This window comes from Ranitomeya imitator, chromosome 3, assembly GCF_032444005.1.
Source record: "Ranitomeya imitator isolate aRanImi1 chromosome 3, aRanImi1.pri, whole genome shotgun sequence".
NCBI lineage: Eukaryota > Metazoa > Chordata > Amphibia > Anura > Dendrobatidae > Ranitomeya > Ranitomeya imitator.
Window position 1 is genome coordinate 378,286,915 of NC_091284.1, and position 25,550 is coordinate 378,312,464.

The window sequence follows — 25,550 nt, forward strand, 5'->3', positions numbered from 1 at the left end:
TAAATCAATGGCAAAATAAAAATGCTGTGCTGATGGTGCGGAAAACTCTGCACGGAAAACGCAGCAGGTTCAAAACAGGACCATGTCACTTATTTGTGCAGATCTGCTGCGTTTCTGCACCTATTCCAATAATAATTCCGCAGGGGTAAAAAAGGGAAGAAATCTGCACAAAAATCTGCAACATGTGCACAGACCAAAAAAAGGCGCAGATTCTGACCTGCGTTTTCTGCCAAGAAATTGCACAGTCAAATCTGCAACGTGTGCACATAGCCGAACACTCTCCAAACTCACTGACCACCACAAGGGGGAGCTGCTACCAGTCCTCACTCGCGCTGCACTGCTTCATTGGAGGCATGAGAGGGCGCTGTTTTCACGCCGTCCAGGTCTCGTTGGCGCTCAGTCACAGAGTACCACAAGGGGGAGCATTTGCTGTGCAGTTTTCACTGCGCTACACCGCCTCATTGAGCACCACGTGAGGGAGGTGTAATCTCGCGTTACTATGGCTGGCTGCGCTGCTGTACCACAAGCTCCACATAACACCACCTCTGCCTCGCTGAGCGAGTGAAAGCTGGACAGCGAGCATTGAGCACCACAAGGAGGCGCTGTTTCCGCGCCGTCCAGTCCTTACTCCGATTAGTTACACGGAGTCACTGAACAGCACGGAACTTTGATTCCAGGCCGCTGAGACGAGGGGATACAATATTGCGCTGCACTTGCTATTTCCGGGTGGGCCCTTCCAAACATGGAGACTATACTGGAGCAACAGCGGCGCTACCATGAGGAGAAAGAGCGGCTCATGGACGTAATGACCAAGGAGATGATGGCGAAGAAACCTACGGTGAGAGAGCACGTGACCGGCCGCGCACAATGACTTTACGGCCATTCCCGGTGTCTCTGCCTGTTAAACGTACATAGTAACGTTCGGCATCCCACCTGTGGGTGATGGCTTTCCCTGGTACAGGCTCCTTCCAGTGCACATCTGGGCAGTGTAAGGTGTGTGCCTACAGGATGTCTGTAGGATGCGGGTGTCATCATCCGCACCCGATGTGCGTGTATAAAGGAGATGTGGCTGCGCGAGGCTCCCCCCCCCCCCCGTTTGTGGCTGCGCGAGGCTCCCCCCCCCCCCCCGTTTGTGGCTGCGCGAGGCAAACCCCCCCCCCCCCCCGTTTGTGGCTGCGCGAGGCAAACCCCCCCACACCCCTCTCGGTTTGTGGCTGCGCGAGGCTCCCATCCCCACCCCCTCTCGGTTTGTGGCTGCGCGAGGCTCCCCCCACCCCACCCCACCCCCTCTCGGTTTGTGGCTGCACGAGGCTCCCCCCACCCCCCCCCCCCTCTCGGTTTGTGGCTGCGCGAGGCTCCCCCCAACCCCCCCCCCCTCTCGGTTTGTGGCTGCGCGAGGCTCCCCCCAACCCCCCCCTCTCTCGGTTTGTGGCTGCGCGAGGCTCCCCCCCCCCCTCTCTCGGTTTGTGGCTGCGCGAGGCTCCCCCCCCCCCCTCTCTCGGTTTGTGGCTGCGCGAGGCTCCCCCCCCCCCTCTCGGTTTGTGGCTGCGCGAGGCTCCCCCCCCCCCTCTCGGTTTGTGGCTGCGCGAGGCTCCCCCCCCCCTCTCGGTTTGTGGCTGCGCGAGGCTCCCCCCCCCCCTCTCGGTTTGTGGCTGCGCGAGGCTCCCCCCCCCCTCTCGGTTTGTGGCTGCGCGAGGCTCCCCCCCCCCCCCCTCTCGGTTTGTGGCTGCGCGAGGCTCCCCCCCCACCCTCTCGGTTTGTGGCTGCGCGAGGCTCCCCCCCCACCCTCTCGGTTTGTGGCTGCGCGAGGCTCCCCCCCCCACCCTCTCGGTTTGTGGCTGCGCGAGGCTCCCCCCCCCACCCTCTCGGTTTGTGGCTGCGCGAGGCTCCCCCCCCACCCTCTCGGTTTGTGGCTGCGCGAGGCTCCCCCCCCACCCTCTCGGTTTGTGGCTGCGCGAGGCTCCCCCCCCACCCTCTCGGTTTGTGGCTGCGCGAGGCTCCCCCCCCACCCTCTCGGTTTGTGGCTGCGCGAGGCTCCCCCCCCACCCTCTCGGTTTGTGGCTGCGCGAGGCTCCCCCCCCACCCTCTCGGTTTGTGGCTGCGCGAGGCTCCCCCCCCACCCTCTCGGTTTGTGGCTGCGCGAGGCTCCCCCCCCACCCTCTCGGTTTGTGGCTGCGCGAGGCTCCCCCCCCCACCCTCTCGGTTTGTGGCTGCGCGAGGCTCCCCCCCCCACCCTCTCGGTTTGTGGCTGCGCGAGGCTCCCCCCCCACCCTCTCGGTTTGTGGCTGCGCGAGGCTCCCCCCCCCACCCTCTCGGTTTGTGGCTGCGCGAGGCTCCCCCCCCACCCTCTCGGTTTGTGGCTGCGCGAGGCTCCCCCCCCACCCTCTCGGTTTGTGGCTGCGCGAGGCTCCCCCCCCACCCTCTCGGTTTGTGGCTGCGCGAGGCTCCCCCCCCACCCTCTCGGTTTGTGGCTGCGCGAGGCTCCCCCCCCACCCTCTCGGTTTGTGGCTGCGCGAGGCTCCCCCCCCACCCTCTCGGTTTGTGGCTGCGCGAGGCTCCCCCCCCACCCTCTCGGTTTGTGGCTGCGCGAGGCTCCCCCCCCACCCTCTCGGTTTGTGGCTGCGCGAGGCTCCCCCCCCACCCTCTCGGTTTGTGGCTGCGCGAGGCTCCCCCCCCACCCTCTCGGTTTGTGGCTGCGCGAGGCTCCCCCCCCACCCTCTCGGTTTGTGGCTGCGCGAGGCTCCCCCCCCACCCTCTCGGTTTGTGGCTGCGCGAGGCTCCCCCCCCACCCTCTCGGTTTGTGGCTGCGCGAGGCTCCCCCCCCACCCTCTCGGTTTGTGGCTGCGCGAGGCTCCCCCCCCACCCTCTCGGTTTGTGGCTGCGCGAGGCTCCCCCCCCACCCTCTCGGTTTGTGGCTGCGCGAGGCTCCCCCCCCACCCTCTCGGTTTGTGGCTGCGCGAGGCTCCCCCCCCACCCTCTCGGTTTGTGGCTGCGCGAGGCTCCCCCCCCACCCTCTCGGTTTGTGGCTGCGCGAGGCTCCCCCCCCACCCTCTCGGTTTGTGGCTGCGCGAGGCTCCCCCCCCACCCTCTCGGTTTGTGGCTGCGCGAGGCTCCCCCCCCACCCTCTCGGTTTGTGGCTGCGCGAGGCTCCCCCCCCACCCTCTCGGTTTGTGGCTGCGCGAGGCTCCCCCCCCACCCTCTCGGTTTGTGGCTGCGCGAGGCTCCCCCCCCACCCTCTCGGTTTGTGGCTGCGCGAGGCTCCCCCCCCACCCTCTCGGTTTGTGGCTGCGCGAGGCTCCCCCCCCACCCTCTCGGTTTGTGGCTGCGCGAGGCTCCCCCCCCACCCTCTCGGTTTGTGGCTGCGCGAGGCTCCCCCCCCACCCTCTCGGTTTGTGGCTGCGCGAGGCTCCCCCCCCACCCTCTCGGTTTGTGGCTGCGCGAGGCTCCCCCCCCACCCTCTCGGTTTGTGGCTGCGCGAGGCTCCCCCCCCACCCTCTCGGTTTGTGGCTGCGCGAGGCTCCCCCCCCACCCTCTCGGTTTGTGGCTGCGCGAGGCTCCCCCCCCACCCTCTCGGTTTGTGGCTGCGCGAGGCTCCCCCCCCACCCTCTCGGTTTGTGGCTGCGCGAGGCTCCCCCCCCCACCCTCTCGGTTTGTGGCTGCGCGAGGCTCCCCCCCCACCCTCTCGGTTTGTGGCTGCGCGAGGCTCCCCCCCCACCCTCTCGGTTTGTGGCTGCGCGAGGCTCCCCCCCCACCCTCTCGGTTTGTGGCTGCGCGAGGCTCCCCCCCCCACCCTCTCGGTTTGTGGCTGCGCGAGGCTCCCCCCCCACCCTCTCGGTTTGTGGCTGCGCGAGGCTCCCCCCCCACCCTCTCGGTTTGTGGCTGCGCGAGGCTCCCCCCCCACCCTCTCGGTTTGTGGCTGCGCGAGGCTCCCCCCCCACCCTCTCGGTTTGTGGCTGCGCGAGGCTCCCCCCCCACCCTCTCGGTTTGTGGCTGCGCGAGGCTCCCCCCCCACCCTCTCGGTTTGTGGCTGCGCGAGGCTCCCCCCCCACCCTCTCGGTTTGTGGCTGCGCGAGGCTCCCCCCCCACCCTCTCGGTTTGTGGCTGCGCGAGGCTCCCCCCCCCACCCTCTCGGTTTGTGGCTGCGCGAGGCTCCCCCCCCCCCTCTCGGTTTGTGGCTGCGCGAGGCTCCCCCCCCCCACCCTCTCGGTTTGTGGCTGCGCGAGGCCCCCCCCCCACCCTCTCGGTTTGTGGCTGCGCGAGGCCCCCCCCCCCACCCTCTCGGTTTGTGGCTGCGCGAGGCTCCCCCCCCCCACCCTCTCGGTTTGTGGCTGCGCGAGGCTCCCCCCCCCCACCCTCTCGGTTTGTGGCTGCGCGAGGCTCCCCCCCCCCACCCTCTCGGTTTGTGGCTGCGCGAGGCTCCCCCCCCCCACCCTCTCGGTTTGTGGCTGCGCGAGGCTCCCCCCCCACCCTCTCGGTTTGTGGCTGCGCGAGGCTCCCCCCCCACCCTCTCGGTTTGTGGCTGCGCGAGGCTCCCCCCCCACCCTCTCGGTTTGTGGCTGCGCGAGGCTCCCCCCCCCACCCTCTCGGTTTGTGGCTGCGCGAGGCTCCCCCCCCCACCCTCTCGGTTTGTGGCTGCGCGAGGCTCCCCCCCCCCACCCTCTCGGTTTGTGGCTGCGCGAGGCTCCCCCCCCCCCACCCTCTCGGTTTGTGGCTGCGCGAGGCCCCCCCCCCCACCCTCTCGGTTTGTGGCTGCGCGAGGCTCCCCCCCCCCACCCTCTCGGTTTGTGGCTGCGCGAGGCTCCCCCCCCACCCTCTCGGTTTGTGGCTGCGCGAGGCTCCCCCCCCCCCACCCTCTCGGTTTGTGGCTGCGCGAGGCTCCCCCCCCCCCACCCTCTCGGTTTGTGGCTGCGCGAGGCTCCCCGCCCCCCCCCCCCACCCTCTCGGTTTGTGGCTGCGCGAGGCCCCCCCCCACACCCTCTCGGTTTGTGGCTGCGCGAGGCCCCCCCCCCCCACCCTCTCGGTTTGTGGCTGCGCGAGGCCCCCCCCCCCCACCCTCTCGGTTTGTGGCTGCGCGAGGCTCCCCCCCCCCCACCCTCTCGGTTTGTGGCTGCGCGAGGCTCCCCCCCCCACCCTCTCGGTTTGTGGCTGCGCGAGGCTCCCCCCCCCCCCACCCTCTCGGTTTGTGGCTGCGCGAGGCCCCCCCCCCCAACCCTCTCGGTTTGTGGCTGCGTGAGGCTCCCCCCCCCCCACCCTCTCGGTTTGTGGCTGCGCGAGGCTCCCCGCCCCCCCCCCCCCACCACCCTCTCGGTTTGTGGCTGCGCGAGGCCCCCCCCCACACCCTCTCGGTTTGTGGCTGCGCGAGGCCCCCCCCCCCACCCTCTCGGTTTGTGGCTGCGCGAGGGCCCCCCCCCCCACCCTCTCGGTTTGTGGCTGCGCGAGGCCCCCCCCCCCCCCCCCCACCCTCTCGGTTTGTGGCTGCGCGAGGCTCCCCCCCCCACCCTCTCGGTTTGTGGCTGCGCGAGGCTCCCCCCCACGCCCCCCCCCCACCCCACCCTCTCGGTTTGTGGCTGCGCGAGGCTCCCCCCCCACACCCTCTCGGTTTGTGGCTGCGCGAGGCTCCCCCCCCACCCTCTCGGTTTGTGGCTGCGCGAGGCAACCCCCAAGAGAAAGGAGAAAGAGCGGCTCATGGACGTAATGACCAAGGAGATGATGGCGAAGAAACCTACGGTGAGAGAGCACGTGACCGGCCGCGCACAATGACTTTCCGTGCAGAGCCCCGTGCGGCCATTCCCGGTGTCTCTGCCTGTTACACGTACATAGTAACGTTCGGCATCCCACCTGTGGGTGATGGCTTTCCCTGGTACAGGCTCCTTCCAGTGCACATCTGGGCAGTGTAAGGTGTGTGCCTACAGGATGTCTGTAGGATGGGGGTGTCATCATCCGCACCCGATGTGCGTGTATAAAGGAGATGTGGCTGCGCGAGGCTCCCCCCCCCCCCCCCCCCGTTTGTGGCTGCGCGAGGCAAACCCCCCACCACTCCCCCCTCGGTTTGTGGCTGCGCGAGGCTCCCATCCCCACCACTCCCCTCTCGGTTTGTGGCTGCGCGAGGCAACCCCCACCCCTCTCGGTTTGTGGCTGCGCGAGGCTCCCACCCCCCCCACCCCTCTCGGTTTGTGGCTGCGTGAGGCTCCCCCCCCCCACCCCCCCACCCCTCTCGGTTTGTGGCTGCGTGAGGCTCCCCCCCCACCCCCACCCTCTCGGTTTGTGGCTGCGCGAGGCTCCCCCCCACCCTCTCGGTTGTGGCTGCGCGAGGCAGCCCCCAACCCCCCCCCCCCCCTCTCGGTTTGTGGCTACGTGAGGCTCCCCCCCCCCCCACCCCCCCCTCTCGGTTTGTGGCTGCGCGAGGCGCCCCCCCCCTACCCCTCCCCCACCCACCCCTCTCGGTTTGTGGCTGCGCGAGGCTCCCCCCCCCCACCCCCCCCCCCCCTCTCGGTTTGTGGCTGCGCGAGGCTCCCCCCCCACCCCCCCCTCTCGGTTTGTGGCTGCGCGAGGCTCCCCCCCACACCCCCCCCTCTCAGTTTGTGGCTGCGCGAGGCTCCCCCCCCCACCCACCCCTCTCGGTTTTGTGGCTGCGCGAGGCTCCCCCCCCACCCCCCCCTCTCGGTTTGTGGCTGCGCGAGGCTCCCCCCCCCACCCCCCCTCTCGGTTTGTGCTGCGCGAGGCTCCCCCCCCCCCCCTCTCGGTTTGAGGCTGCGCGAGGCTCCCCCCCCCCACCCCCCCTCTCGGTTTGTGGCTGCGCGAGGCTCCCCCCCCACCCCCCCCTCTCGGTTTGTGGCTGCGCGAGGCTCCCCCCCCACCTCCCCTCTCGGTTTGTGGCTGCGCGAGGGCTCCCCCCCCCCCCCCACCTCCCCCCTCTCGGTTTGTGGCTGCGCGAGGCTCCCCCCCCCACCCCCTCCTCTCGGTTTGTGGCTGCGCGAGGCTCCCCCCCCTCCCGGTTTGTGGCTGCGCGAGGCACCCCCCCACCCCCTCCCGGTTTGTGGCTGCGCGAGGCGCCCCCGGTTTGTGGCTGCGCGAGGCGCCCCCGGTTTGTGGCTGCGCGAGGCGCCCCCAGTTTGTGGCTGCGCGAGGCGCCCCGCAAAAGCATAAAAATCTTACAAATACTGGGTCGTTTAAAGGTTAAATGTGCTTATTCTATATCTAAAATATAATTTCTATTCCTACAGTTACGAGAGCAGATAAATTCAGATCACAGAGCCAGAGCAGTGCTCGATGTAAGTATTGGGCTCTTATAGTGAGGGTAGATCAAATGGAGGGAAAATCTGTTCGGTTACACTTTGTTCTTGTTATTTGTAGAGATACATGGACGTAAGCTCCAATGCCAGAGATTTATATGAAGATAAAGACGGGTAAGGAGTTTATATTTTCGTGTCCTTTTTATATAAACCCATGGTAAATAAAAATCTGATTAATAAGCAGACAAACCACAAGAGCAACAAATGTACCATATATTAAATACGGCAGCTGTCAGTCACATGACCTGTCTATTATGTGTATGTGTGAGCTAATATATACTGCCAGGGGGAGAGCTTCCTGTTGGCTGGGGATTTATCAGGCTGCCAATTTAGCTTACAAATACTGAGGTAAAAATACTGAGCAAATAACGTGTGAACGAGGTCTAATACAGGAGGAGATGACACACAGGTATATACTATATACAGGGGAGATGACACACAGATATATACTATATACAGGAGAGATGACACACAGGTATATACTATATAGAGGAGGAGATGACATACAGGTACATATATATACAGGAGGAGATGACATACAGGTATATACTATATACAGGAGAGATGACACACAGGTATATACTATATAGAGGAGGAGATGACATACAGGTATATACTATATACAGGGGAGATGACATACAGGTATATACTATATACAGGAGAGATGACACACAGGTATATACTATATAGAGGAGGAGATGACATACAGGTACATATATATACAGGAGCAGATGACCTACAGGTATATACTATATACAGGAGGAGATGACATACAGGTATATGCTATATATAGAAGGAGATGACATTCAGGTATATACTATATATAGGGGAGATGACACACAGCAGGTATATACTATATACAGGGGAGATGACATACAGATGTATACTATATATAAGGGAGATGACAAACATGTATATACTGAGGTGATGAGGTGAAAACGAGAGGTGTGAGTGCAAAATGAGAGGAGTGAGGAAAAATAGTGGAGTGATCAGAAAATGACAGATGTGAGGTTGAAATGACAAGTGTTAGGGGGGAATGAGAGGAGTGAGGGAGAAAATGAGAGATGTGAGGGAGAAAATGAGAGATGTGATTGGGAAAATGAGAGGCGTGATGGGAAAATAAGAAAAGTGAGGTGCTATAACTAACCGCAGATATTTACTATGCCCAGGCAACACCGGGCTCTTAAGCTAGTTGTATATAATACAGACTATTGTATATAAATGCAATGTACAGAATGGTTTAACGTAACATGGTTGTGTTGGTATTTCAGGTTAAGGAAAGAAGAACTGAATGCAATTTCTGGGCCCAATGAGTTTAGTGAATTTTATAACAGACTCAAATTCATAAAAGAATTTCATCGGAAGCATCCAAATGAGGTGCGTACAAGACGGAGTGGCATTAGCGTAATTGGACATGTGGGGATGTGTTATACCTATGGGCCTCTGTAGGTGCAGTGTATGCCGAATAGCTTAGCGACTAGTTTGTTTTTGTGTAGAGTGATGTAGCCTATATATTGTGTATGAAAACCAAAGAGAAATAAAAAATAGCACCCGGAAGAAGGCACGTTGCCGAAACGCGTGTTGGGGTGGATGGCATCGTGGTCCCGCAGGTAAATAATGTGTTTCTTCAACTGGTCTGTGCGTTTATTACAGTTACTCTTGCATGAGGTTTCTTGGTACTTGGTAAACTCTATATTTTATGATGCATATACACACATGGGCATGTTCTTATTGAAACCTTTTTGCAGGTTATGCACTTTAGCACCAGTGGGATGACTATTTATTGTATTTTATATTTGCCTGTTGGGGACCACTCTGCCATCTGGTTTTGGTGAGACCCCTTGTCATTTTTCTGATTTTCTCTATCTTTATGGTTATTATTCTCTTGACTTAATAAAATTTCTATTTTTATATACTATTTGGTTTTTTGGTGCTATTTTTTTTTCTCTTTGGTTTTCATATATGCTTGCACTAAACCTTTTGATTACTTTCCGGCACCTTGTGATTTATCAGTGTGGGTGCCTATGTGGTTTGGTATTTATGATTTATATATTGTGTGTGTGTGTGATATATATCTTTATACAATACTATAAAATAGTATGTTACACTGACTGTACACCACAAAATGTAGAGAACACATCTACTATAAAAATGTATTTGTTCTTGAGAGAGGGAAGAATATGCCTTAGTGCTATTCCATAACTTGATATATCGGACGTCTTACTTATGATTTATTTCTTGCACACCAGATTAGATTTTTAATTATGAAAAATCCATAAAAGGAATTTCTCTGTAGTTGTAACTTTTTTTTTTAAACTTTTTTGAAAGATCTGTGTTCCTATGTCAGTCGAGTTTGATGAGCTGCTGAAATCCAGGGAGAATCCAAGCGAGGAAGCTCAGAGTAAGTCTTTGTCCATTTCTCTAAAATTCCCAAGCTAGCCAATCTTTTAATGTGAGAATACGAGTTGGCTTTTTGCTTAAAGGTTCACTTTTGATGATTGAAAAGATGTTTAGTTTTTTTGTGAATAGCTCTTTTAATTTCTTTTTTATGTTTTCCTAGAAAATTACATTTTAGCAGCATACACACACATTTCTTAATGATGTATTGTGCATTATGTTGATTGTTTTTTGCTCCTCTTCTTACCAGAGCCATAACTTTTTAATTTTTCCATCATTATGGCCCTGTTGGGGCTGACATAGTGCACCCTACAGTATAATGAGTCCCATATATTGCTTAATATAGAATAAAGACTAGAATCACAGTGCAGCACCAATTGTTTGGTGAGGCGGTGTAAGTATCAGAGCCAGGCATGGTGCTTTTCCGCAGAGGCAAAATTGAAGGGGTGGTGGGAGACATGGAATATGAGGAGAAGTCTCTCCCCCTCCCACAACTCTTTTCATGTCTCCCAACCCCCCCACAGCACTTTCCATGTCTCTCTCCTTTAAACTTTTGCCTCTGTGCAAAAGCAACATGTCTGGCCCTTCTCCACCGCAGCTCTGACACTTTCCCATGAATTAAGACATTTTTGCTCCTATGGTCCACGAGCTTCACTGTTGTCTGCTGCTCCTCTGGTCTCCTTGCAACAGTACAGCTTCCTGTTACCGGTGCTGGCGATAGAGGGTAAGGAGTGCTGGACTACAATAAAATGGCTCCTGGCCACAGAAGCGTGCCCAATTCACGGCTGAGGCGGCTATAATGTAAGAGAAAAAATCAGGGTCTGACCGCTGTCTCCTATGCCCAGGGGCTGCCAGCTACCCTTGCAGACCTGCAAAGTAAAATGGCAGCCCACAGTGGCTTCATTTATTTAAAAAAAAAAACCCATTAAGGGTATGTTTCCACGTTCAATAAACGCTGTGGATTGGACGCTGTGTACAGCCGCAGCGTCCAGATGTTACAGCATAGTGGATGGGATTTTGTGAAATCCCATCTCCACTATGCGTGTGTGGATGCCCCCGGCTTCCCTGCGGAGACTGACATGCGGCACATCTTTCTAGACTGCAGCATTTCTATCTTGCAGAGACGCTCAGTCTCCGCAAGATAAATATCACCGTCCTATGTATTGGGATGCGGTGATTCAATGAACACATGCAGAATCACCGCAAGTACGAAAGCCAGTGGCACTTTGGACGGAGCTGCGCCCAAAGCGCTGCCAAGACTGACTGTGGAAACATACCCTAATACAACGTAATAAAGCACAGGTTAAAATAACATGTTATGTAAAAAAAATATTTTTTTTTTAACCCCTTTACCCCCAAGGGTGGTTTGCACGTTAATGACCAGGCCAATTTTTACAATTCTGACCACTGTCCCTTTATGAGGTTATAACTCCGAAACGCTTCAACGGATCCTGGTGATTCTGACATTGTTTTCTCGTGACATATTGTACTTCATGATAGTGGTAAAATTTCTTTGATAGTACCTGCGTTTATTTGTGAAAAAAACGGAAATTTGGCGAAAATTTTGAAAATTTCGCAATTTTCAAACTTTGAATTTTTATGCAATTAAATCACAGAGATATGTCACACAAAATACTTAATAAGTAACATTTCCCACATGTCTCCTTTACATCAGCATAATTTTGGAACCAATTTTTTTTTTTGTTAGGGAGTTATAAGGGTTAAAAGTTGACCAGCAATTTCTCATTTTTACAACACCATTTTTTTTTAGGGACCACGTCTCATTTGAAGTCATTTTGAGGGGTCTATATGATAGAAAATGCCCAAGTGTGACACCATTCTAAAAACTGCACCCCTCAAGGTGCTCAAAACCACATTCAAGAAGTTTATTAACCCTTCAGGTGTTTAATAGGAATTTTTGGAATGTTTAAATAAAAATGAACATTTAACTTTTTTACACAAAAAATTTACTTCAGCTCCAATTTGTTTTATTTTACCAAGGGTAACAGGAGAAATTGGACCCAAAAAGTTGTTGTCCAATTTGTCCTGAGTACGCTGATACCCCATATGTGGCAGTAAACCACTGTTTGGGCGCATGGGAGAGCTCGGAAGGGAAGGAGCGCTATTTGACTTTTCAATGCAAAATTGACAGGAATTGAGATGGGACGCCATGTTGCGTTTGGAGAGCCACTGATGTGCCTAAACATTGAAACCCCCCACAAGTGACACCATTTTGGAAAGTAGACCCCCTAAGGAACTCATCTTGATGTGTTGTAAGAGCTTTGAACCCCCAAGTATTTCACTACAGTTTATAACGCAGAGCCATGCAAATAAAAAATATTTTTTTTTCCACAAAAATTATATTTTAGCCCCCAGTTTTGTATTTTTCCAAGGTTAGCAGGAGAAATTGGACCCTAAATGTTGTTGTCCAATTTGTCCTGAGTACGCTGATACCCGATATGTGGGGGGGAACCACCGTTTGGGCGCATGGGAGGGCTCGGAAGGGAAGGAGCATCATTTGGAATGCAGACTTAGATGGATTGGTGTGCAGGCGTCACATTGCGTTTGCAGAGCCCCTAATGTACCTAAACAGTAGAAACCCCCCACAAGTGACCCCATATTGGAAACTAGACCCCTCAATGAACTTATCTAGATGTGTTGTGAGAACTTTGAACCCCCAAGTGTTTCACTACAGTTTATAACGCAGAGCCGTAAAAATAAAAAATCTTTTTGTTTTCCCACAAAAATTATTTTTTAGCCCCCAGTTTTGTATTTTCCCAAGGGTAGCAGGAGAAATTGGTCCACAAAAGTTGTTGTCCAATTTGTCCTGAGTACGCTGATACCCCATATGTTGGGGTAAACCCCTGTTTGGGCACACAGGAGAGCTCGGAAGGGAAGGAGCACTGTTTTACTTTTTCAACGCAGAATTGGCTGGAATTGAGATCGGACACCATGTCGTGTTTGGAGAGCCCCTGATGTGCCGAAACAGTGGAAACCCCCCAATTATAACTGAAACCCTAATCTAAACACACCCCTAACCCTAATTCCAACGGTAACCCTAACCACACCTCTAACCCTGACACACCCCTAACCCTAATCCCAACCCTATTCCCAACTGTAAATGTAATCTAAACCCTAACCCTAACTTTAGCCCCAACCCTAACTGTAGCCCCAACCCTAACCCTAATCCTAGCCCTAACCCTAGCCCTAACCCTAATCCTAGCCCTAACCCTAGCCCTAACCCTAGCCCTAACCCTAACCCTAGCCCTAACCCTAACCCTAACCCTAGCCCTAACCCTAGCCCTAACCCTAGCCCTAACCCTAGCCCTAACTCTAGCCCTAATGGGAAAATGGAAATTAATACATTTTTTTTTATTTTTCCCTAACTAAGGGGGTGATGAAGGGGGGTTTGATTTACTTTTATAGCGAGTTTTTTAGCGGATTTTTATGATTGGCAGCCGTCACACACTGAAAGACCCTTTTTATTGCAAAAAATATTTTTTGCAATACCACATTTTGAGAGCTATAATTTTTCCATATTTTGGTCCACAGAGTCATGTGAGGTCTTGTTTTTTGCGGGACGAGTTGACGTTTTTATTGAAAACATTTTTGGGCACGTGACATTTTTTTATCGCTTTTTATTCCGATTTTTGTGAGGAAGAATGACCAAAAGCCAGCTATTCATGAATTTCTATTGGGGGAGGCGTTTATACCGTTCCGCGTTTGGTAAAATTGATAAATCAGTTTTATTCTTCGGGTCAGTACGATTACAGCGATACCTCATTTATATCATTTTTTTATGGTTTGGTGCTTTTATACGATAAAAACTATTTTACAGAAAAAATAATTATTTTTGCATCGCTTTATTCTCAGGACTATAACTTTTTTATTTTTTTGCTGATGATGCTGTATGGCGGCTCTCTTTTTGCGGGACAATATGACGCTTTCAGCGGTACCATGGTTATTTATATCTGTCCTTTTGATCGCGTGTTATTCCACTTTTTGTTCAGCGGTATGATAATAAAGCGTTGTCTTTTGCCTCTTTTTTTTTTTTTTTTTTCTTACGGTGTTTACTGAAGGGGTTAACTAGTGGGACAGTTTTATAGGTCGGGTCGTTACGGACGCGGCGATACTAAATATGTGTACTTTTATTGGTTTTTTTTTTTTATTTAGATGAAGAAATGTATTTATGGGAATAATATTTTTTTTTTTTTTCATTATTTTGGAATATTTTTTTTTTATTTTTTTTACACATTTGGAAAATTTTTTTTTTACTTTTTTACTTTGTCCCAGGGGGGGACATCACAGATCAGTGATCTGACAGTTTGCACAGCACTCTGTCAGATCACTGATCTGACATGCAGCGCTGCAGGCTTCACAGTGCCTGCTCTAAGCAGGCTCTGTGAAGCCACCTCCCTCCCTGCAGGACCCGGATCCGCGGCCATCTTGGATCCGGGGCTCGAGCAGGGAGGGAGGTGAGGAGACCCTCGCAGCAACGCGATCACATCGCGTTGCTGCGGGGGGCTCAGGGAAGCCCGCAGGGAGCCCCCTCCCTGCGCGGTGCTTCCCTGCACCGCCGGCACATCGCGATCATCTTTGATCGCGGTATGCCAGGGGTTAATGTGCCGGGGGCGGTCCGTGACCGCTCCTGGCACATAGTGCCGGATGTCAGCTGCGATAAGCAGCTGACACCCGGCCGCGATCGGCCGCGCTCCCCCCGTGAGCGCGGCCGATCGGCTATGACGTACTATCCCGTCCAGGGTCAGATAAGCCCAGGGCACCTCGACGGGATAGTACGTCTAAGGTCACAGAGGGGTTAAATATATTTTTTTTTTAAACATAAAAAATGCAATACCTTCCCCTTTAAGATTGAACCTGATCTATTTCAGCTCCATCCTTGATGGTTAGTAAAGTAATAGAACCCTTCTTTTACCTTAATACCAAAATGTTGTAGGGATTGAAAAATATTGGGGTTCTTAGTAAAAATGGTCATGTTGCATATTATCCTTTTAAAGGGAACCTGGCAACAGTTTTTTAGTATCCCAACAAAAGCCACCACCTTTTTCTGCTGGTATGCTATTCACAAATGATTACATTGCTTTCTGACTCCCCCTACACCTCAAATACCATAGCAATGTAATAATTTGTGAAATGCTTAACGGCAATGGAAAAAGGTGGTGGGATTTGAAAGGAATACAAAAAATTGATGACGGTTTCCCTTTAAAGACAATTATGCCTAAAAGCTAGTGCAATTCCAGTGATTAAGGTACATTTAACACTTATTTTGCAGTGAAAACTTGATTTTTTTTTCTCTGTTTGACCATACAATGCTTTTCGCAGATCTGGTGGAGTTTACAGATGAGGAAGGTTATGGTCGTTACATGGATCTCCATGACTGTTACTTAAAATATATCAATCTCAAATCATCAGAGGTAAGGTAACATGCAAATTATTTTTAAAGAGAACCAGTCACCAGGTCAAGTGTCCATGTTTTATTCCCTATGATCTCCTAAGTGTTCAGTTTTCTTTTTTTGTTTGTTTGATTTTTAAATTCACCATACAATTTCAGAGCTATGGGTTTTTTATGTAGCACTAATTCTATGGTCTTAACAATGTGGTGTGGCTCACAGAGTAATGATTCAGTGCAGCCAAAAGACACTCTCCCCAAAAATCCTATTCGCTATGCCCTTTTGGTAAAAGCCAGAATTGGCACAAAATAAAAAGTCTGTGGAACCGAATGGCAAAGTTTATATATATATTAAAAAAAAAAGGATACTTTGGAACAGCCGGAATAGAATAAGAGCAACACTGGCAACTTTCTTTCTTAGTTACATTCTCCTTGGGGAGAATATCTCCGTACACATGGTGGCTGTACAACTCTACTATAAATTTTAGGGGGGCAATTCCATTATGACTGATGTAGCGCACGTCAGTCTTAATGAAACGCTGGCTGTAGCATACAGACATGATTCATTAAGCATCGTTAACCACCGAATGAATTAACCCCTTAATGACCGCCAATACGTCTTTTAACTGACCTGAGATATAAGAGAATAGCCTCCCCATACAGATGACAATCTAGCATCTGTCGGTTGTACACTATAGCTGACAACTTTCTGTATCAGCCAGGATCAGTATTTGCACCATCTAAATCTGTTTAACCCCTTAGATGCTGCTGTCAATAGTGACTACATCATTATAAATGGTTAACAGAGTGTGGGGGCTTCTTCTTTGTCCCAATTGGTGCCCTCAGATCATGATTTTGTTGTCCTGATGTTTGCCATGGCAATTCATGACCAAATAGTGGCCTTAGAGTCTGATGGATGTAGTAATCTGTTTAGAAGTTAGCAACATTTAGGTGGTAAAAATACACATTTTCATTTCTGTTATACCACTTTGCATTAATTCCTGTAAAGCACCTGAAGGGTTAATAAACTACCTGACAGCAGTTTTCAATATGTTTAGGGGTGCTGTTTTTAAAATGGTATCACGTTTGTGGGTTTCCCAATATATGGGACCCCTAAAGTCACTTCAAACATAGATAAGTCCCTAAAAAAATAAATTTTGTACATTTCTTTGAAAAAATTTAAAATTGCTGCTACATTTTTAAACCTCCTAAAATGCTAACAAAATAAAATAACATTTTACAAATGGTCCTGATGTAAAGCCGACATGTGGGAAATGTTATTTATTAATGGTTTGCTGTTGTATGATTATCTGGATTAAAGGGATAATCAGTCAAATTTAGAAAATTGCTAATTTTTTAACATTTTTCTCAAATTTTTGATATTTTTTATAAATAAACACAAAAAATGTTGAACTAAATTTACCATTATCATAAAGTATAATATGTCACGAAAAAACAATCTCAAAATCACTGGGATTTGTTGAAGCGTTGCAGAGTTATTACCACATAAAGTGACACTGGTCAGATTTCAAAAATTTGGCTCGGTCACTAAGGGGTTAAGCATGTGTGATACCCAGCGTTTACCGGCACAATAAATGTATGCAAGCCATGGGTTAGGCTAGGTTCACATTGCGTTATGGCTCTACGTTTAACGGACTACGTTACACCGCGGCATAACGCGGTGTAACGTAGTCCGTTAACGCCACCATAGACTGCAATGTTGGACACATCGCTAGCGCACGCCCACAATGGGCGTGCGCTAGCAATGTGCCGTCATTTGAGTGACGGACCCGAGACGCGGGCTTCAGCGTTTCCGGGTCTGTCACTGCTAGCGCAGATGGAGCTAGCAGAAGCTCCATTAGCGCTGTGCAAAAGTCGGCACTTGCGTTAGCGCAGTCCGTTCAACGTATGCGTTAAACGGACTGCACTAACGCAATGTGAACCTAGCCTTAGCGTACAGTTGTGGAGTAAGTTATGCCACTTTCTCCTACGCCTCATTGGGGGACACAGGACCATGGGGTGTTATGCTGCTTGCCACTAGGAGGACACTAAGTAAACACAAAGAATTAACTCCTCCTCTGCAGTATACACCCCTTGACCAGCAAGTAACGACCCAGTTCTTGCTTAGTGTCTGTAGGAGGCACTTGGGTCTGTTCTCAGACCTCAAAAAAAAATTTACTTTATTTTTTCTGTAAATTTTTATTTTTTAACTAACAGAGTGAAGGGGGCAACGGATTCCTTTTCAGGGTCCGCTCTCCCCCGAACCATCAACAGGCAAGCACGGCGAGTATACCTCCCCGTACCTCTCCTGCGACGACTGGGGCATGCCTAATCTACGCTAGGGCGACTGTTCCTATACGGTCCCGATCTCCCCCTGTAAGATGGCGAGCACATAGAGTATACCTCTTATTTGCATCTCCCGGGCTCCTCCGCAATTAAGCCCTCACCTGTTGGCGTCATGTAGTCCCCACAGTAGCCGTAAGCCCCCTGCGACAGGCACATCCGTAAGTCCCCATGCGGCAGGCACAGCTGTAAGTCCCCTGCGGCATGCACACATCAGGACGCTCTCCATCCCCCGGCTTAGGGAGGATCGATTGAGCTGGAGGTGGCTCCCTCCTCGGTGAGTATTACCCTTCCTCACGCTGCCGGCGTGTGAAGGTGCGGTCCAGGTCCCTGGGGAGAGGTACCGCTGGCTAGATGCCAGCGGCGATCATTAGGCGCGGCCGCCGGCGCACTCCGCCAGCCGGCTCCACTAATTTAGTCCCCGGCTTCTTCAGCCAGACTAGGCCGCAATTCAAAAATCCCGCCCACCGCCGGAGCCCCACCCACTACTCAGGCGCTTCTCGCTCTGAACGAGAAGAGCCCTGCAAATCTTGGGCGCCATCTTGGGACTCCACTGCTGCAGGGAAATTCAGCCGAAAACGCTACTTCCCTCTCTTCCTACCTGGGGACACCAGCAAAGGACCGTGGGTAAGCTGCTCCACTCCATAGGGAAAAGCTTAACCCCTTCTCTGCACCCATAGCCCTGCTATTAGCAGTTTATTGGAAAATAAACATACACTATGTCTCAATCTAAGGAGGCTAAAAGGGGCAATAAAAAGCACACTGTGTTTTTTACTTCATGTGCCACTTGCAATTCTGCGTTGCCATGTGCCCACAATACCCCTTTGTGCCAGAACTGTGACCCGCCCTGTGCGCAGCCGCCTTCTGCCTCCACCTCCAATGTCTCCACCGACCCCCTCGAGCCTAACCCTCCTGAGTGGATCGCGTCCATGTTACATTCAATGGATTCCTTGGTCAAGGCATTGAACTCTTTCCGGGGATCCTCCTTAAGCCAGAACTCACCTCCGTCGGCTGCGACGGAATCTGGCGTCGGTGCGGGGCCGTCTGACCACAGGGGGCGTACCATACTACGGGAATCTCGGGGTGCCAGAAAAAGAACCCTTCCCTCGTCTCCCGTACATGCTCGAGCTTCAGCATCTGTGAGGTCATCTTCTCGCTCCCCCTCCCCCGAGGGTCGCAGCGTACATGACTCAGAATACGAGTAGGAGGAATCTTTAACCCAAGACTCCTCTATCGGTCAGGAGACACTTGACTCCCTTATTGAGGCAGTCAACAAAATACTAATGGTGGACGAGGAATCGGTATCCACTCAGGAACACGTCGAGTCTTTTACAAAGACTAAACGCGTTCAAAAGATATTTGCTAATCACCCTGAGCTTCAGGACATTGTCCAAAAACACAGGGAACACCCAGAGAAGCGATTTACGGCTCAAAAAGCCACGGAAGCTAAATATCCTTCCTCCAAGGATCTGATGAAGGAGTTGCTTCACTCTCCTGTGGATCCTGCCGTATCACGACTCGCATCCAAAACAGTCTTATCTTTGTACGACGGTTCATCAGTCAAAAATCCTTCTGACAGTCAAATTGACTACCTGGCTCGCTCAGTCTTTGAGGCTTCAGGAGCAGCTCTCCTTCCATCTTTCGCCACTACCTGGGTGGCTAAGGCAATGGTTGCCTAGGCAGAGGTGTTAACCTCTACCGTACACGACAGTAATCTTCCCCCAGAGGCGGCCAGACTAGCTAACCAGATAGCTCAGGCCGGAGATTTCGTAGTTAAGGCTTCCATAGATGCGGCTAATTGCGCCGTGCAAGCGGCTGCAAACGCAATCTCCATCAGGAGGGCCTTGTGGCTCCGTGATTGGCGAGCAGATTCTGCTTCTAAAAAGTCGCTGACTTCTTTACCTTAGCAAGCTGGCCGTTTATTTGGGGAGAAACTAGACCAAATAATTTTTGGCGCTACCGGAGGGAAGAGTAAATTTCTTCCCCAGCAAAAACCTGCCAGGCCTTTTCGGAATCAACAAGAGTTTTGATTACGGTACTTTCGTAACAACTCCAGTTGGTCCTCCTCTTCCCCTGGTTCGGGACGGCGGGAAAACAGAAATCTCCAAGTCTCATACAGACCTAACCGTTCCTGGAGACCAAGACCTTCTGGCCCTAAGGCATCCGCATCCCTTAAACCTTCTATACAATGACTCGTCGACGTGTCCGGCCGACACCGACAAAGTAGGCAGACGCCTTCTTTTGTTCCAAAATTGGCTCTCGGTCGTTCCCGACGAGTGGGTCAGAGAGCTCGTGTCTTCCGGATACAAAATCGAGTTTTTTTCCATCCCCCTCCGCGCTTCTTCCAGTCTTCTCCCCCCAAATCAAGGGCGTCACATCTTCAGGCCATACAGGCGCTTCAAAGGGACAGTGTCATCGTTCCGGTCCCTCAAGACCAAAGGTTCAAGGGGTTTTACTCCAACCTATTCGTGGTCCCAAAGAAGGACTGGACTCTACGGCCCATACTGGACCTCAAACTGCTAAACAAGTTCGTCCGGGTCCGACACTTCAGGATGGACTCGCTCCGTTCCGTTGTCGCGTCCCTGGAAAAAGGAGAGTTCCTTGCATCCATAGACATCAAGGATGCTTATCTACATATTACAATTTTTCCCTCATCAGCAGTTCCTGCGCTTCACAGTCCAAGAAGAACACTTCCAGTTTGTGGCCTTGCCCTTCGGACTCGCCACCGCCCCCAGAGTCTTCACGAATGTCATGGCGGCCGTCATGGCCATTCTTCATGCTCGGGGAGTGGTAGTTCTTCCGTATCTGGATGACCTATTAATCAAGGGTCTGTCCCATTCTGCCTGCGAGGAGTCTGTAAGTATCACCGTGGATTCTCTTTCTCACCTGGGTTGGAAAATCAACTTCGAGAAATCATCTCCAGTGCCGGCTCAGCAAATCTGCTTCCTGGGCATGATTTTGGACTCTTCCCGTGGTTTAGTCATTCTCCCTCCAGAGAAGGTCTTGTCCTTACAACAGGGAGCGCGCAAGCTCTCCCGCCCAGTCCATCACTCCATTCGCTTCGCGATGCTCATCCTCGGTAAAATGGTTGCGGCGATGGAAGCCGTTCCGTTTGCGCAGTTCCATCTCCGTCCCCTGCAACAGGCGCTGCTGTTAGCCTGGGACAGGAGTCCGTTTTCCCTCGACCGTCGTTTTCGCCTGTGCCCACAGGTTAGGCAGACCCTCAGGTGGTGGACGCTGCAGTCCTCCCTGAACCAAGGGAAGTCCTTTCTCCCAGTGCGCTGGTTAGTGGTGACCACCGATGCCAGTCTTTTGGGCTGGGGCGCAGTTTTCAATCATAACACGGCACAGGGTCGTTGGTCCACAAGAGAGTCGCGTCTTCCAATCAATATCTTGGATATTCGAGCGATCGCACTTGCCTTACGCAACTTTCACCACCTTCTCGCAGGCCACCCCATCAGAATCCAATCCAACAACGCCACAGCCGTGGCGTAGATCAACCGGCAAGGGGGAACCCGCAGCAGGGGCAGCCATGCTCAAAGTCTCCCACATCCTGCGCTGGGCCGAGACCAATCACTCGCTGATCTCGGCGATCCACATACCGGGTGTGGAGAATTGGTAGGCGGACTTCCTCAGTCGCCAAGGTCTTGCCTCGGGCGAGTGGTCCCTCCATCCGGAAGTCTTCCAGCAGATTTGTCTTCGCTCGGGGACGTCGGCTGTGGATTTCATTGCCTCGAGGCTCAACAACCAGGTTCCCCAGTTCATTGCTCCTTTCATCTAAATCCTTTCATCCTTTCATGTAAATGAGGACATTGTCTTGCCGTCATTCTGTCCGGCACCAACCCGTTGTATCGAGAAAGCTCTCCATACTCTGGATGTGGTTAGAGCTCTTCGGCGGTCCATATCTCGCACGGCTCCCTTCCGTAAGTCGGATGTCCTGTTCGTGCTTCCAGAGGGACATAGGAAAGGTCTACCCTCCTCAAAGGCCACTCTAGCCAAGTGGATTCGCTCCATTATTCAGGAATCCTACCGCGTCAGGAACACCCCTGTCCCAGCAGGGATTAAGGCGCATTCAACTCGGTCGGTTGGTGCCTCTTGGGCCATTCAGCACCAGGCTTCAGCACAACAGCTTTGTAAAGCTGCGACTCTTTCCAGTCTGCATACCTTCACAAAGCACTATCACGTTCATACCCAGGCTTCGGCAGACGCTGCCCTTGGCAGGCGCATTTTGCAGACAGCGGTACCTCAGTAAGCCAGTGGTACATGGGGTTTAGCAGTGCAATTGCTCCCCACCCAGGGACTGCTTTAGGACGTCCCATGTTCGTGTGTCCCCCAATGAGGCGTAGGAGAAAAGGAGATTTTTGTGTACTCACCATAAAATCTTTTTCTCTGAGCCAATCATTTGGGGACACCTCACCCACCCTGTTAGCCTATTGGCTGGTTGTTGTTGTGGTTTGTTCCTCAGTTTTTGACATAGTTTACTTGTCTTGGTTTTTCCTATACTCCTACTGCTTTACTACCGAACTGGGTAGTTACTGGCCAGTCAAGGGGTGTTTACTGCAGAGGAGGAGTTCATTCTTTGTGTTCACTTAGTGTCCTCCTAGTGGCAAGCAGCATAACACCCCATGGTCCTATGTCCCCCACTGATTGGCTCTGAGAAAAAGATTTTACGGGGAGTACACAAAAATCTCCTTTTAGTGGCGTATCTTATAAATTTCACAGGTGGGCGTGACCAGACCCGCCCATGTCAGCCATAGTGCAATTGCCAAAAGTCGCAATATTTTTCTGCAACTGCAGTGTTAACCACTTGAATAAGTACCTTAATGACAAATGACGGACATAGCACTTCATGAGCAGGTGTCAGTTTCCGCACCATGACGTTCTATGCCCATCAGGACTTTGAACTGTCACTGCATGTAGTTCAGTGCCGACAACTGAGCAGCACAGGAAGGGGACCACACCTAAGCCATCGGTCTCCACACCTAAGCCATCGGTCTCCACACCTATGCCATCGGTCCCCGCACCCAGATAGCTGTGATTGGTCAGTCAATCTGAAATATCAACACCTCCTGCCGATCAGAGCAGGAACTCAGCACTGCCAGTGGCTGAGCTTCTGCACTTAACAGCCAGGAGCGGTGTCAGCTCTGCCCTTGACAGTTAACTTCCTAAATGCTGCGATCGATCGTAACATTCAGGAGATATGGACAGGAGCTCACTATGCCCTCAGAACGGTGCCATGGTGAACTGGGGATCGTCATGACAACCCTCAGGTTACCAAGCTACGGAAAGCTTCTGAGATCATGCTCACAGCATGGTCTAAGAAGCTTTTAATATAGGTATAATGCACAGTAATGTTGGTGTGTTGGTGCATTGCAATGCATTATGCCTGCGATCAAAGTGAAAGTCCCATAAAGGGACTAAGTAAAAAAGTTAAAACAAAAAAATATTACACTAATAAAACACACTTTTATGTAAAAAAGGGAAAAAAAAAAAGTTCACATTTAGTATTGCCGCATCTGGAACAACCCGGCCTCTAAAAGTGTCTTACTAGTTAACCCCTTCTGTCAACCCCTTGAAAACAAACCAAAACGTAGGATTTTATGCTTTTTCATCATACCGCTGGAAAAAATTGGAATAAAACACTATCAAAAAGATGAATATAAATAAAAATGGTATCACTGAAAACATCTTGTGCCTCAAAAAACAAACCACCATATAGCTCCATTAGCAGAAAAATAAATTATAGCTCTCAGAATAAAGCAATGCAAAAAAAATTTCTATAAAAGTTTTTGTGTGAAAGCATCAAAGCATAAAAAATAGGGATTTTTGTGTACTCACCATAATATCCTTTTCTCCGAGCCGTTCATTGGGGGACACAGACCATGGGTGTATGCTGCTGCCACTAGGAGGCTGACACTAAGCGATACAAAGAAAGTTAGCTCCTCCCCTGCAGTGTACACCCCCCTGCTGGTTCTCAGCTAACCAATTCGGTGCAAAAGCAGTAGGAGATCAAAAACAATATATGAGCGAAAAGCATGTCACATTATATATGAGAGTACTGCATGTCAAATTATAACAGCATGTCAGATTATAAAACAAGCGCAAGCTAGTAGGGTGAGAGCTGTATCCCCCAATGAATGGCTCAGAGAAAAGGATTTTACAGTGAGTACACAAAAATCCCTATTTCTCCTTTGCCTCATTGGGGGACAAAGGCCGTGGGACGTCCCAAAGCAATCCCTGGGTGGGGACAACATCAGATCAGGCCTTGTGAAACTGCTACTTACAAGTGCGCCACCGCGGCTTACAGAATCCGCCTGCCCAGACTGACATCTGTGAAAATCTGGGAATTATAATGCTTCAAGAATGCATGCGGACTGGACAAACCCGCAAGCTTGCAGGCGTGCTTTGCCGACGCCTGGTGCCTAGAACTCAAGAAACCTCGATAGACAGGGAGGTAGGCTGACATCTAACACGGAAGGACTCCTGGATGGTGTAACGAATCCACCAGGCTAACATGGCCGATGAAACGGCTAAACCCTTCCTGTAACCGTCAGGAAGTCGTCCTCTTACTGTGAGGTAGTCCAAATAAAGTGTCCAACCTTCGGAAGGACGCCGTCCTTGAGACGTACCTACTCAGAGCACTCACCTCGTCCAGGATATGGGGAACCCATTCCGTTTTGTGGACTAGTGCCGAAAGAGATGAAGGAAGAACGATGCCCTCATAACTGTGGAAATACAATACCACCTTGGTAACAAGGGACGGGGATGGCCTGAGGACAACCTTGCCTTGATGGTAATAAGGTAAAAAAGTCTGAAAGAACGGAGCGGCTAGCTCCGAAAACTTGTCAGGATGAGGAGATTGCAGAGAAAAAAGGGCGTCCTTCCCTGATAGTAAAGTCTGTCCAGATCAAAAGGAGTCTACTGTAAGACTCCCAGGACCATTAAAGGGAACCTGTCACCCCCAAAATGGAAGATGAGCTAAGCCCACCGGCATCAGGGTCTTATCTACAGTATTCTGGAATACTGTAGATAAGCCCCCGATGTAACCTGAAAGGTAAGAAAAGGAGATTAGGTTATACTCACCAAGGGGCGGTCCCGATTCTGTTCGGGTCCGATGGGAGTTGTGGTCCGGTCCGGGACCTCCCATCTTAATAGGATGACTTCCTCTTCTTGTCTTCACGCTGCGGCCCAGGCGTACTTTGTCTGCCCTGTTGAAGGCAGCGCAAAGTACTGCAGTGCGCAGGCGCCGAGCCTCTCTGACCTTTCCTGGCACCTGCACACTGCAGTTCTTTGCTCTGCCCTCAACAGGGCAGACAAAGTACGCCTGTGCCGGAGCCGCCTCAAGAAGAGGACGTCATCGAATGAAGATAGGAGGCTCCGGACCTGGATCGTGAATCCCATCGGACCCAGACTACAGCGGGACCGCCCTTGGGTGAGTATAATATAACCTTTATTTCTCATCTTTCAAGTTACAGCGGGGGCTTATCTGCAGCATTACAGAATGCTGTAGATAAGCCCCTGATGCCAGTGGGCTTAGCTCAGATAAGATTTTTGAGGTGACAGACTCCCTTTAAAGCTGCCCTGCCCCATGACTGAATGGGCGAAAAATTGACGTGCGCTACTGGAGGGGGAGAAACATACATACCTGCACTGTGGGCTTGTGGGTCCACGGTTCCTCTTCACCGATTGGGAGCTCCTGAAGGCATCCTCGATGGATGAGGGTCCTGGAGTGATAGATCCTCCTTCCTGCACCATATCCTGATGAAGACCGCTGGTGACCATTTTCCTCCCATCCCTCTCCGAGGAGAGGGGTGGGGTGGTGAAAAGGCAAGGAACAGCCACCGGGAATCACCCTGAAACACCCATAAAGGTGACAGGATTACGTCCTGCCTGCGGGTCCGAGAGTGGGCGATGTGGGTGACACCACTCTCGGTCGCATAGGTACGTACGGGAAAACAAGGTGAGAAATTACACCCTGTTACCCTAAGGAAGAAGAACCTGAAAGACAAATGGAAAAGATTAATAAAACACAACAAAAAACCCAAAAAGGAAAAAATACAGATCTGGGATCAGATTCAGGACGGCCTCCTACAGACACTAAGCTTAAACTG

At 51.9% G+C, this 25,550-nt stretch overlaps 1 protein-coding gene across 3 annotated transcripts in view; it reads left to right on the forward strand.

Moving 5' to 3' along the window:
• Positions 1-348: 348 nt before the first annotated feature.
• The window catches only part of SF3A3 (splicing factor 3a subunit 3), a 90,319-nt gene continuing 65,117 nt past the window's right edge, over positions 349-25,550 (forward strand). Inside the window, exons 1-6 of one of the 3 annotated variants that reach the window (XM_069756919.1) lie at positions 349-838; positions 7,224-7,271; positions 7,354-7,406; positions 8,564-8,669; positions 9,621-9,693; positions 15,030-15,121. In XM_069756919.1, the coding sequence (XP_069613020.1) occupies positions 743-838; positions 7,224-7,271; positions 7,354-7,406; positions 8,564-8,669; positions 9,621-9,693; positions 15,030-15,121 (468 nt within the window). In that variant the 5' untranslated portion in view covers positions 349-742. Of the gene's footprint in view, positions 839-5,674; positions 5,728-7,223; positions 7,272-7,353; positions 7,407-8,563; positions 8,670-9,620; positions 9,694-15,029; positions 15,122-25,550 lie in introns of those variants that run through there. The other 2 variants (XM_069756921.1, XM_069756920.1) reach the window with 2 other exon arrangements.